The sequence below is a fragment of the Sylvia atricapilla genome, chromosome 1 (genome assembly GCF_009819655.1).
Source record: "Sylvia atricapilla isolate bSylAtr1 chromosome 1, bSylAtr1.pri, whole genome shotgun sequence".
Classification (NCBI taxonomy): Eukaryota; Metazoa; Chordata; class Aves; order Passeriformes; family Sylviidae; genus Sylvia; species Sylvia atricapilla.
In genome coordinates this window covers 151,876,488-151,890,197 of record NC_089140.1, presented here as the reverse complement: position 1 = coordinate 151,890,197, position 13,710 = coordinate 151,876,488, and the positions used below count along the sequence as shown (strand labels likewise).

Below are 13,710 nucleotides of genomic sequence, written 5' to 3'. Positions count from 1 at the left end.
GTCCTGCCACCTCCTTGGATGATTGTGGGGCTGGGAAGAGCTTCCCATCCCCATCCATCCTCCGGTGCTGTCTCAAGGTGATAGGGAGGTGGTTTAATGCCATCAGGTGACATTCCCACATCCAGGTCCGGGATGTACTGGGGACAAGTCACCGTGCTGGGAAGTAACGGGTGTAAAGCCCCCACAGCCCTGATCCTACCATTCCAAGAGCCCATCCCTCTCCATCTCCTTGCTTTTGGGAGATCTCCTGGAGCTGAGAGCTTCCCTCATGGGAATGTGTTGGGAGTGGTGCTGCATTTTGGGGTCTCTCCAAATTACAACCCCACCTCTCCCTATCCCAGAATGGGTTTGGGCTTCATTGGGAAACTCATTCATCTGTGCCAACTCTCCAGGGTTTGGGGTTTTTGGGACTCTCCAAATCCAAGCAGGAGCAGAGTGAAAGGAGAGGATTATTCTACTGGAACAATGGGGTTTTGCATCCATAGGTATAATTTCCAAGGGATTTGGGGGTAGCAGGTGCTGTTCCCCCAGTCAGATGCAGTTTGTGGGATTTGCAGGCAGAATCCTGTGGGACAAAGGCATCAGAGGGATTTGGGAAGAGCTCGGGCTCCCTGGAGATGCAGTATCCAGGTGTGATCAGAGATGGGGTGGGAAATGCCAATGGGTGGTGGCTTTGGTCCCCAAACATGTCCCCACAGGGGGTTCCCTTCCCCATGTGACCCCTGTGGAGTGGTTTTGTCACCATCCCAAATCCACAACATCCCCCAGGTGCTGGAGGACCAGCAGATCCCTACCCTGGGATGTCACTTGTGCCCCCAGAGTGTGTCCAACGAGTTGATTTTTAATAAAAACGTTGTGGTTTCTGTTGATATGAAAACATCTTTTGTTAACTCCTGTGTTTTGATATGTAAATAAAAGTTTCCTCCTCTGGGATGGAAGAGCCTCCCTGTGGCTTTCCTCTTTTGTCAGCAGTGCATGAACATCCCATCAAATATCCATCCAAATCCAGTGGAAGAGTCACTCTGATCTCTAAATCCTTGGGTTTTTTTAATTATTAAAACTTCTCACCCAGAAACAATGTTTCTTCACGTGGTAGTTTCCTCCCCCAAAAAACCAAAAAAAACACAAACCCCCAACCAAATTCCCTAAAAATCACGCTGCAAGGAGACAGTGGTGTCGTGAATCCTCAGGGATAGTCAGTGGTGGTTTTCCCTGGATCCCTAACGGGGATAATCCTCGTGCTGCACTAATTAAACGAGGCAATGAGCAGCTCCTCTCCGAGCCGTGGCTCCGCCGCCCACCGGCACCGCTGCTCCTTTTCCCGGGGAGGATTGGAATTTCCAGCCGGCTCTCGTTAAAGCTCTGCTTGGGAGTGATTAATTTCCAAGCGAGGATAAACGCTGCCCCTGGAGAGGTGTCACTGAACTCCGGTGGGTTCTCCCTCTGTTCTCCAACATCCTCAACTCCTCGGCAGTGGGCTCCGATGGGATTTATCCTTCCTCGCTGTGAAGCAGGGGAGCGCTGTCGGGCTCGGGGCCCCGGCAAGGACATTCCCCTGGGAGTGCCACGGCTGGGAGGTTGGCACAGGGTGGAGTTTCTGGAGGGCTCCGTAAACATTTCCCGGAAAAAACCTTCCTGCGGCGGGTGCTGCTGGCACCGCTCTTGGTCCCCTGCCGGGGAAGCAGGTGCCGGGTGAACGTCACCCGCCGGGATCAGTTTTCTGCCTGTCATCGGGGTGGCTGTTCCCTCCCTGCCCTGCTCCTTCTCCACCTTCTCCTCCTCGGCCTCGCCCTCATCCTCCTCCCAGCCTCTCCATGTGATTTTCCCCACCCCCAAATTCCTGACCCTGCAGCAACGCTGGGTTGTGGGGGTAGATGGTGGTGGAGCATCCACCGAGAAGGTCCCATCCTCTCTCCACGGCCTGCATCGTGGTGTAGACCACCCTGTGTGGGGTGTGGTCATTGTCCCCAAGCCACCAACACCTCAACAGGGAGCCGTGTGCCATCCCAGGGAAACTGAGGCAACCCCAGGTGGGCACCCGGCCCTGCTCCAAGGGGTGATGGGGCACACGAGCTCTAAAAGTGAAAGGTGACGCCATCCCGCCACCATCCCGAGGCCACCAACCTGGTTATGTCACTTGACCGCCTGTGAGTAAACTTAGCTGACAGGCGCGGCGGGGAGGGTTGGGGACATGCCATGGGCATTTCCTAAAAATACCCCTGGGGGTGTCACTGGGGAGCCACGGCCCCATTGGAGCCCGGCCCGGTCCTAATCCCTTGGTGGCTCCTGTCCCAGCTCTGGTGGCAGCTGCTGGTGGGGGCCAGGTGCCCCCAAGGTGGAGCAGCTCTGGGGAGGAACGTGGTGCCAGAGGAAGGGAGGTGGTACCCCATCTTTTCCCAGTGCAGGATCCCGGTATCCTGCTACGCCGGTGGAATGATGATGGATTTAGGGTGACACGATGAAGAAAAAAAAAAAAAAAAAAAAAAAAAAGGTTAAAACCAGCCCAGCCCACAAAAAGGTTTTTTTTTTTGTTGTCCATTTCTTTGCTGCCTCCCTCAAGTCGTGCCCAGGTTTGGGGGGCTCCAAAATGGGATGTCTGTGTTCAATATGGATAACATCCAGGATCGCCTGGGAATGGGGGGTCATGTTCAGGGCTTTGCCTGCATCCATGTCCCTTCCCAAGGGGAATAAATGCCCCCCTGCTCTGACTCAATCAGCAGCTGAAAGATGGACCCTCCCCAGAGGCTGGATCGAGCAAAAGCAATAATGTGGGATTTAAACTGGTGGAGTTGCAGTGGGACAAATATGTTCATCCTCAAAACTCACCCTTTTTTTGCACTAATTTGTCCCCACATCTAAAGGATCAGTTAGTAGCCGTGGAGAGGATTGTCTGCTGTCCCCAAGTCCCCGCGCAGCCATTGGCTGGATGAGGGCGATACAATAGGGTGGGATGCAGCCGGGTTGGGATGCAGTGGGATCCAGGATGTCCTGCGGGTGACGAGCCTGGACCCCGAGGGGGTGAGTGGGTGGCTGCTGCCGGCCTCTGTGGGATGAAGCTGCTCATCCCCTGGGATTAGGTGGGACCACTCCACGGCGACTGCTCCGTGCCTCAGTTTCCCAGTCCCGTTCCTTCCAGGCTGCAGCAGCCGGGAGGTTGCGGATGGAGCAGCACGGCCTGATCCCAGCCAGGCCCTCATCCAGGGGCGGCATGAGCACCCCCAAAACCCCCTGATCAGCTGCCTCTGTGTGCCAGTGACAACTTTTCCAGGTGCTGGGATGGCATTCCTGGTCCTCCAGCTGGTGACACTCCCGTTCGTGTGTCAGGTGTGGATGGCACCTCCGGAACCAGAGGCAGCGCTGGAGCACAGAGGTGCACGTGGCTGCCCCCTGACCGCCAATAGCTTATGGAAAACCCCGCAAAATCCCCGAAATTATATTTATCTGACTTTCTGCAATGATGGAAGTGCTCCGGGAAGGATCCTGGGCTGCACCAGAGGGAGGGAAGGGGCCGCATTCCGATGCCGTGGTCCCTCAGCGAGGTGGCACCAAACCCGATTTAGGCTCAGCAACTCTTTTTTTTTTTGACATTTCCTATTTTTGGAGTAGGAAATCAGGATTTTTAGAACGTTTCTCCCCACTCCACGCTCAGTCCAGGGCGGAGGGTGTGACACGAAGCCCCACGTTGGGATGCGGGAGCCGAGAGGATCCAGGGGGTACCCGGAGCATTCCCCCCGCCTCCGGAGATTGACAGCTGCCCCGGGGGCGTTGCCATGGGGATATGCAAATCTAAGCGGGCTGTCGGGGTGCTGATAGGCTGAGAGAGCTTAGCCCCGCCTCGGTAGGCGGGGCCGTGCCGCCTTTTCCCGGTATAAAAGGCTGCGAGTTCCATTGAGCTGCCGGCGGCGGCGGCGCCGGTCGCGGGTAGGGGCGGGCAGGGAGCGGCCCCCGCCCCCGGGGCGCTGTGTCCCGGCAGCAGGAGGAGGCAGGAGAAGGCTCGGAGCCCGGGGAGGTGGGGCCGGGGCAGGTGCCAGGGGAGGCAGGAAGGGGCGGGCAGGGCGCTGCCCGCTCCTCGCCATTGGGAACCGGCCGCAGGCAGCGGCGGAGCCCGCCCGGCCCGAGCGCAGAGCCGTGGCGGCCGGAGGAGGGTCCCGGAGCTCGGCTAAGGAGCGGAGCCCAGCAGCACAGCCCGGCTGCGGAGCGGAGCTAAGCCCCGACGGACAGAGGTGGCTGATCCACAGCGGAGCCCCGGCTGGGGATCCCGGAGCCCGGCTGAACCGCGCCGCAAAGTCCCGTCGGAGGCGAGCACCGGAGCCCGGCTGAGCCCCGCAGCAGAGCCCCGACGGAGGGTCCCGGAGCCCGGCTGAGCCCCGCAGCAGAGCCCCATCTCGGACGCCGCTGAACCTTCCCCGCAAAATCCCATCGCAGCGTCCCGGAGCCCCCACTGAGCCCCGCAGCGGATCCCGGTCGGAGCGTCCCGGAGCCCCGCTGAACGCCACCGCAAAGGTCCGTCAGAAGGTCCCGTAGCCCGGCTGAATCCCACCGCAAAGTCCCGTCGGGAGTTCCCGGAGCGCGGCTGAGCCCCGCAGCGGAGCCCCGCCGGAGGGTCCCGGCAGCAGATCTCCGTCCGAGGGCCCCGGAGCCCCGCTGAAACCCACGGCAAAGCCCCATCGGAGCGTCCCGGAGCCCGGTCTGGGCAGCCGCTTGCGGCGGAGCCCGCTCGGAGGAGGCTCCCGGAGCCCGCGGGACCCTCGGTGAGCGGCGGTGCCCGGGGGCTGCCCCCCCGGTCCCTCCATGGACTGAGATGGCCTCGGAGCTGGCCATGAGCGGGGAGCTGCCCACCAGCCCCCTCGCCATCGAGTACGTGAACGATTTCGACCTGATGAAGTTCGAGGTGAAGAAAGAGCCGGCGGAGGCGGAGCGGCTGTGCCACCGTCTGCCCGCCGGGTCCCTGTCGTCCACCCCGCTCAGCACGCCCTGCTCCTCCGTGCCTTCCTCGCCCAGCTTCTGCGCTCCCAGCCCCGGCGGGCAACCGGCCCCCGGCCCCCCGGCTACCACCGCCGCTTCCCTGGGCTCCAAACAGCAGCTGGAGGAGCTGTACTGGATGTCGGGTTACCAGCATCACCTCAACCCCGAAGCTCTCAACCTGACGCCGGAGGACGCGGTGGAGGCGTTGATCGGTGCCCCTCACCATCATCATCATCACCACCAAGGGTACGAGCCCTTCCGACCTCAACCCTTCGGGGGCGAGGAGCTGCCGCCGGCCGCGCATCACCATCCCGGCCATCACCATCATCATCATCACCACCTACGCCTGGAGGACCGGTTCTCCGACGATCAGCTGGTGAGTATGTCCGTGCGGGAGCTGAACCGGCAGCTGCGGGGCTTCAGCAAGGAGGAGGTGATCCGCCTCAAGCAGAAGAGGAGGACCTTGAAGAACCGGGGCTACGCTCAATCCTGCCGCTACAAGCGGGTCCAGCAGCGGCACATCTTGGAGAACGAGAAATGCCAACTGCAGAGCCAGGTGGAGCAGCTCAAGCAGGAGGTGACCCGCTTGGCCAAGGAAAGGGATCTGTACAAAGAAAAATACGAGAAGTTGGCCGGCCGGGGCTTCCCGAGGGAGCCCTCCCCATCCGCCGCCCCGAAAGCCACCGCTGACTTCTTCATGTGAGCCGGGCTGGTGGGATGGGGTGGGATCCCCTTTTTTTGGTTTTTTTTTTTTCCTCATGCGGGGAAGAGCAAACCCGCCGCTTATGTTAAAAAAAAAAAAATAGGAAAAAAAGAAAAAAATAATAATATTATGAAGTCCCCACTTAAATTTTGAGGAGGGGAAGTTGAACTCCTTCCCTCCCACCCATCGGGACTCGGGGTGGGGGGTCCCGGGGTGGGGGAGTGGGGGGCAGCCCTGCATGCGGGACGTGTACGGCCGCCCGCCCCCCTTCCCGGGAGCATCAGCTCCATCCAGGTGGGCTTCTCCCCACCTTTTCCTGCGGGTTTTCCCTTCCATTGGGATTTTTACTCTTCGAGGGATCCCCACGGATCGGCCGGGGGGGTCCCCGGCAGCGCTGCGCCCTGCCCGGCCCCTCCGCCCACCTCCCCATTCCCGGCCGGCGAACCTGAGCCACATTTAACTTATTCACCCTTGTAAATATTGTAGAAAATTAGTTCGTTTTTGCCTTTTTTTTTTCCTTTTATTTTTTTTTTTCCTTGAGCCTATATTTTGCTTGGTGATTTACGAGAAAAAGAAAACGAACAAAAAAAAGAAAAACCAACAAAAAAACCCTAAAATCCTTTAGAAAAGAGAAAAAAAAATTACACGAGTCTTAAAAAGTTTGTATGTAATAGCATGCAAATAATATCCGAGTTAATTTAACGATGTTGGGAAAGAAGCCGAATGCACTATATACAGGAATCGATTGGGTGAAATAATACTGTTTTATAGAGATTTAAAATTATCTATGCTCTTAAAAATAGTGGGGAGGGGAGGGAGGGGAAGAGGTAACAATTTTAGGGTGACCTGAAAGGCAATATAGTAATATATGGACTGCAAACGGTTGGCTGCTATCTCACTATGCACCAGATTTATTTATTAACCCTCGGGAAACGGAAAATCTTATTTTAACCTCGATGTTTGGATAAAAAAAAAAAAAAAAAAGAAAAAACAGACGGCAAGAAAATGCACATTATTTGTTGTGGAAACGAGGAAAAAAAAAAAGAGGATTAAGAATTTGTGCAATCGTTGGAGCGAAAGCGGGACCGATCCTGCGCGGAGGAGCGGGGCGGGTTTGTTTGTTTGTTTTTTTTTAAACGAGTTGCTTATTTAAAAAAGGAGAAAAAAAATTTAAAAAAACAAATTTTGGGGGGAAAAAACAAAAGGGTCCTGCGGACAAAGCGAGCTTGGGAGCCTGGTGCATTTTAGGGACTGATCGTGCGAAGTGTTTTTAACGACCTGTTGTTTCGATTTGTGACGGTTTTAATGATGTTGCATCAAGATAAAAACTTATATTCAACTAGAGCCTGGGTCGGGTTTTCTCTCAACTTTTGGGGGGGGTCTCGCAGCATCGGGGTTTTGTTTGGGGGTTGTTTATTCTTCCCTTTAATTCCCGGTGCTGATGCAAAACCTTCCCCAAGCTCCCGCTGAGATAAGTCCGGTGTTGAGCGTCGCCTCTGCCCCGTTGAACTCTGGCTTTTCACTTTTCCTGCTTTGTTTTGTTTTTTTTTTTTCCAGCCGGGTTCTGGGTGTTTTTGGTTTTCTTTCCCGGCTGGAGGGTCCTGGAGACCTTCGTCCCTGCAGCTGCTGGAAAGTCACCGGATCCAGTTTGGTTCCAGCTTGTCCGACACCGTCCCAATGAGCCGCTGGCTTGATTTTCAACGGTAATAAAGGATTTTTTTTCTTTCCTCTTTTGGCTTCTCCCTCTTGAGTTTTTAAATTAAAATAGGACCCCTTAACAAACCGAGCCCATACCTTCCCTGATCCTAGCTTTTGGGCTGGTATTTTACTGAGATTTTGGTGGTTTTTTGGGACTGTTTTTAAGGATTTTTCTCCCTTTGCCGCAAACCCCAAGCGCGGCTGCGGCTTTTCCCGGACTCAGCGGGACAAATTCCAACACAGCCCTTGGTCCAGCATATTTTTTGGCTATTTTATGTGATTTTTTTTAATATTTAGGTGTATTTTCTGTCCTGTATTTTTGCCCAGGCTCAGCCGTGGCAGGTCCCCAAGCTGTGGCATGTTCTGTCCTGCTGCTTCCATAAATCTCTGCAGTGCTCGTGTAACCTCTTGGCTTTTCCCGGGATTTTTGGGGTGCCTGCGACTCCACAACCCTCTTGTCTTGCCTTTTCTGCACCCCCAGACCTCACTCCCCTTTTTCTTCATCTTTTTTCCCAGCTTTTTGGTGTCTTGTTGTGTGACCAGAGGGTTTTTGAGCAGCCTGAGCTCAGCTCAATATCTGACTTGAATTTTGGGATGGCAGCTGGGATGCAAAGAGGGACATTTGTCCCGGGGTTGGACAAAAAGGGGGTTTGGAAGGTGGGGGATTCACCCCTTATTCCTGTATTTATTTAAATCCAGGGAAAACTTTGCAAACCTGGCTCTAAATAAAATTAACCCGCAGAGCCGCTCGCGGGACATCGTGTCCTCGAATTTTTTGGAGGTGAATCACAGCTTCCTGGTGGGTTATTCCCTAATTTTCCTCCCAGTATCCCTTTCTCTTTCCCTTTTTTTTGGGAGTAGGGAAACACATCCAGCTGCCTCATCATGATCAAGTAAGAATCTGGGGAGGAAAAGGTATTTGAGGCTGGTACCTTCTCCAAACCAGCCTGGGGATCTCAGTCCCCGCAGTCTAAATTCTCACTCCTGGATCTTCCTGTGATCCACATTCCCTGTGGGCACATCCTGGGGGTCATTGCCCCTTTTCCCTGAGGCTGGTTGGGGAAGCAGAGCTGACTTTGGGGGCTCTGGGGTTTTGGGGGAGCGCTGTCCCATGGGGTCTCACCCCAGGACCCAGCCCAGTGACTGTGGTCGTCTCCTGCTCCGGAATCCTTTCCCCGCTTCCATGGCAGAGCAAAAGCAGCAATTTAGGATTCCAAATTTTCCCCTTTGCCTTCTCCTTTGGTTTTATTTTGGGGTGCAACAACCTCTGGAAAATCCCAGATTATTTTGGCAATCCAGGTATTATCCTTTCCTCTTAATCCCAAAAGGATCTTCAATTCCTTGTGCCACTATGATTTATTTTTTTTAGTTCCCCACTGATTTTTTTTCCCCCAAACCCTCCTTGAAATCCCTGAATAGCTGGAGCAGGACACAGGGTGTTGCTGCCACCCATTAATGTTGGTCCGCTATGGGGGACCCAATCCCACAGTTCTTCTGGGAGATTTGGGGGTGGAATTGCACCCTTCTGCCCCATCATCCTGACTTTTTCCATGCTCCTGAAGCTCCCGGCTCTCTGGGATTTGGCTTTGCTGAATGAATAATAAAAACTAAAGTGACTTTAAGCCTAAATTTGGCTGGTTTATGACTTGTCTCCTTTTTGGGGCTGAGCCCTCTCTGCACCCAGGGCTCTAGGGGGTGTCTGGGTGGTCCCTGCTTGGGCTTGCAGCGTTTTTTTGGGGTGGCTGCAATATTTTGCAGGATCATGTGTGTGCATTCCAAGCGTGTTGGCACATGTTTTGGGATGGGGATGTGACGGGACAGCGTCGTGTGTCACCCGTGTGCCGCAGGACTGCGGGTGCCACCACGTCTGCTGCAGGAGGACGTGTGGCATTTGGGGTCACTCTGACCTGGTTTCAGGGCTTTTCCCTCGTTTTTCCTGATCCCTCAGCAGGGCTGGAGCCTCCTTCTCCATCTTCCTGCTGCTTTTTTGGGGGTCTGCATGGGGTTGCAGCTGGACCTCGGGCCACCACACCCTCCTTCCTGTGAGGATCTGCAGTCCCTCCGCTCATCCTGGGCATCTCCTGCATCCTCAGCTCCATCCTCAGCCTTTTCCAGGGGTGACAATCCAAAAGGATGCTCCAAGGGCTGCCTGACACTTGGGATGGGGACACGGGGACAAGCCCTGGGGGTCCTCTTCATGTTCCCCCTCTTGCAGATCTCCTTAACCCCATTTCCAAGCTTTACTTGCCCACTGAAAGCCCGTGGGCATCACTGAGCTGGGAAATGGATGGAATTCCTCCGGCTTCCCAGCTCATGGGTTTTCCATGGGCCAGAGGGGTGATTCTGGGGGCTGCTCACCCCCAAACACAGCAGTGCCCTGGAGCACCTTATCCATGGATGCTCGGGATCGGTCACGGCCCCTGGAAAATTCCCCTTGGAGCAGTGCAGGGTGCTCCGTGCCACCTCCAAGCAGGAATTTTCGGGATCGCTGGAAACGGGCAGAAAACCACAAGAAGAGGATCAATGCAGCATCTCCAAAGTGTCCCTCACTCCTTCCTCTGCAGTTATTGATGCTCCCACCCCAAAGGTTTGTCCCAAAAACCGCTCCGGTGTTCCCCACAAATCATGAAATCCCTACAAATCCTGATGTCTCCGAAAGGTGAGAACCCCAGTCCTGGGGTGGAAAAAGGTTGGGCTGCTGGGCAGGGAGGAATTTGGGGTAATGTTCACATTAAAAGCAGGAATTAATTCGGATGTCAGCCAAATTAATCCTGGACAAAAGAAAACCTTGGATTTGGCTCCGAGCTCGGGGCTGAGCCACTGTGAGCAGAGCCTGGGCTCGGTTTGGAGCTGGAATTTTTTGGCTCGAGTGGATCTTTATATTTCAGCTCAGCCAGAGTTGGAGTTTTGCACATTCTCTGCTTTCCATGCTCCGTGCCTGGCTTCCTCCTCAATATTCCCACATCCCTGGGGCACAAACACTACACTGCCCATGTTATATAAAAACATATTTATATAAAATAAATCTGTCTCCATTTATCACCTTGGTAGAACAGAGCTCTGCCATGAGATCATGGCTTTGGCACTGCACGGCTCATCCTGAAGGCTGGAATTTTTTCCAGCTTTTTTCCAGCCTTCCCCTAGCCGGTACATCCCATTTCTACTGATGTCAACCCTGAACTCAGAAGGAAGTGAGGTCCTTCCCAAAATCCAGGAATGGAAAACCCCCCTGCATAACACGTACAGGACCACAGCTGGGATTTTATCCCGAATTCCTTAGGTTTGAGTGGGTTTGCATTGCCCAGGGGTGCTGCTGCTGCTGTGGGAATTGGGATGCAGGTAGTTGGATCCAAAATATGGGTGTGGGATGCAGGAGGAGGGATATGGGATACAGGAGATGAAATATGGGATACAGAAGGTGGGGTGCAGGATGAACAGATACAAGACAGGAGATGTGGGATGAAGGCAGTAGGATGCAGGATATGGATGTGGGATAGGGGATGCAGGGATACAGGACACTGGATGCGGCATGGAGGTAGTGGGATTCAGGATATGCGATGCACGAGGTGGGACGGAGGAAGGAGGATGCAGGATTTAGGATGTGGGATGTCAGGTGTGGGGATATAGGATATTGGATGTGGGCTGCAGATGGTGGGATATAAGGGTGCAGGATGGAGAATATTGGATATGGGATAAAGAAAATGACAAATAAGATATGAGAATTGGGATGCAGGATACGGGGCACATGAGATGAGATACGGAATCTGGGATATGGGGTGCTCCCTGCAGCAAGCTGTGTGCTGGTTGTCACTGCCCCTTGATCCATGAGGAAGCTCTGGATCATGAGGATCAAGGAGCCTGGCACTGCCCACCCTTCCCTGACCGGATAAACTCCATCAAGGATGCAACACTGGCAAATCCCAGCAATTCCAGCTCATACCCATCGCTGCCTGTGCCTGTGCAGGTGGTGGGATAAAGTAAGAGGGATGCAGGATGTGGGATATGGGATGCAAGCTGTGGGATGCAGGATGCACATCCATGTGTGTGCAGGGGAACAGTTCCACTGCCAAGTGGGAAACATTCCAGGACAACGTCAGTCCTCTGATCTGGAGCTGATCAGATCCTGCCAGCCAATGCCCTTTGCTATCTCAGCTCTCTGGGAAGTGCAGTTTTCCTTGGAGTCACCATCCCCAATGCCGGGGAATTCCCTTGTTCCCTTCTCCATCCCCACAACTTCGTATCCCTCCTTGCCAAGCTCCCAATTAAATAATCATCTCAGTGTTTAATTACCCGCACCACAAAACCCAAGGCTTCCTTGTGTTTTCACCCCCCTCCAATCCTTCCTTTCCATGGATGAGAGTGGAGGGAAAGCAGAGGGAGCATCTTCCCACCCCCACCAGGTTATTTATTCATGGAAGAGGCCGAGGCTGGAGCACAACTCCGGCACAGCCCTGGCAGCTGGCGGCTCCCTGGGAGCTGTAATTTGCACAAGCAAAAATAAACTAATTGTTATTTTCCATTTCCATAAAGGGAAGGGAAGAGAGGTTGGGAGAGAGGGGGAAGGAGGCTGGGAATGCAAAGGGAATGTGCTGCCAACTCCTTCTGGGAGGGCTGTGCCAAAGTACCGGCTCATTCCCTGCTCCCGTGGGGCTCATCCTGCCTGTCTGGTTGCTGGAGGAGTTGAAATTTAAGGAAATGATGGTACTGGACCATCTTCTTCCTCACCATAGAGTCAGGGCCCACTTCCAGAAGTGTGAAGCCCATCCTGATGAAGGTGCAGCAAAACAGGAGAGACAGGACAACCACTTCCATCAGCTGGATGGGAGGAAAAACCTGCATCAGGACAGATTTGAGGCATGGATGGAGATTTATTGGAAGTTTTTGCTTTGGCCGTGGTGTGTGGATCCAAAAGAAGGACCTGGGCAGAGAATCGTGGAATGGTTTGGGTTGGGAGGGAGCTTAGAGATCATCCAGTTCCAACCTCCTGCCATGGGCAGGGACATCTTCCACTATTCCAGGTTGCTCCAAACCCCATCCAGCCTGGCCTTGGACACTTTCAGGGGTGAGACAGCCACAGCTTTTCTGGGCAATCTGTGCCAGGGCCTCACCACCCTCCCAAGGAAGAATTTCTTCCCCATATCCCATCTAACCCTTCCCTCTGGCAGTGGGAAACCTCAGATCTTTGAGACTTTAACCCTTTTCCCAAGTGACCATTGCTGAAGGGCAGCAGGCGGGGGATGTGTTTGTGGATCTGGGCTTGGGATGGAGGTGGGAGTGAGGATAAACAGCAGCAGGGGATGGGAGTGCTCCTCTTTCATCAACTCTGTGCAGCCCAAGGATTCCTTGGACCAGGCAGGAAGAGGAAGAAGAAGAAGAGTTTTCCCAGACAGGCTGTGCATTCCCCATCTCTGGAAGTGTCCAAAGCCAGATTGGATGAAATTGGAGCAACCTGGTCTGGTGGAAGGCCTCCCTGCCCATGGCAGTGTGATTGGAACGAGATGATCTTTAAGGTCCATCCCAACCCAAGCCATTCCACGATTTTATGGGGAACACATCCACGACCTCCTGCATTGGATGGAGTGGAGATTGAGATGCTGTCACCAGCAGCATCAGCATGGGAGAGACCCCTTCCATGCCGCCACATCTTGGGAACCTTTGTCATAACACTTGGAACGAGACGTCGCGGGCGTTTAATTCCGATTTACGCCGACAGGTCCTGTCCGTTAATTAAATATCCATTGATTGTTCGGAGAACACTTCCTTGGGTTTATCGCGTTTCTCTGAGACAAATCAAATTGCCACGTCATTAACTTCCAGCTCTCCAATCCATACATAATTACTGCCTTATTAATACCTCCGAGTTACGAGGAAGTTTGAGGCAATTAATATTTGTGGGATAGTTTGTATCAAGTTAATTCCGTCAGGGTTATGTTAATAATGCGGACATCTAATAAGCTGGATAATTAACATCTTTCTCGTTAGCATCTTCTCAGGTGCCAGTTAAATGTCAGGCCAGGCTTTGTGGCCGGGCTGTGTTTAATTAAACTCGTTATTACGGAGGGATTCATGGCTGTTACATGTGAACGGAGCCAGGTAGGAGCAGCACGTGATTCCTGCCCTGCCTGGGCTTTGGATGCAGAATGGGTTTGGGAATGGGTTGGAAATGGGATTTAGGGGCTGTTCCAAGGCTGGACACAGGAGAGATTTTTGCCTTGCAGGGAAGGTCAGGATATGGTCCTGGTCAGTGTTGGTCCATTTTGCTTGACTCAGAGCAGGGTTTGGATTTAAGGGACGGTCTTCCAAGAAAGTGACAAAAATCATGGGCTCCCTGATGTGGACATGAA

General features: G+C 53.9%; 1 protein-coding gene across 1 annotated transcript; it reads left to right on the top strand.

Annotated features, from left to right (window-relative positions):
- The first annotated feature begins 3,977 nt into the window (after nucleotides 1-3,977).
- On the top strand, nucleotides 3,978-7,012 carry MAFA (MAF bZIP transcription factor A). Its single transcript, XM_066336997.1, has one exon. It carries the CDS (start codon nucleotides 4,802-4,804, stop codon nucleotides 5,666-5,668), a length of 867 nt encoding a protein of 288 aa, XP_066193094.1. The 5' UTR covers nucleotides 3,978-4,801; the 3' UTR covers nucleotides 5,669-7,012.
- The last annotated feature ends 6,698 nt before the right edge of the window (nucleotides 7,013-13,710 follow it).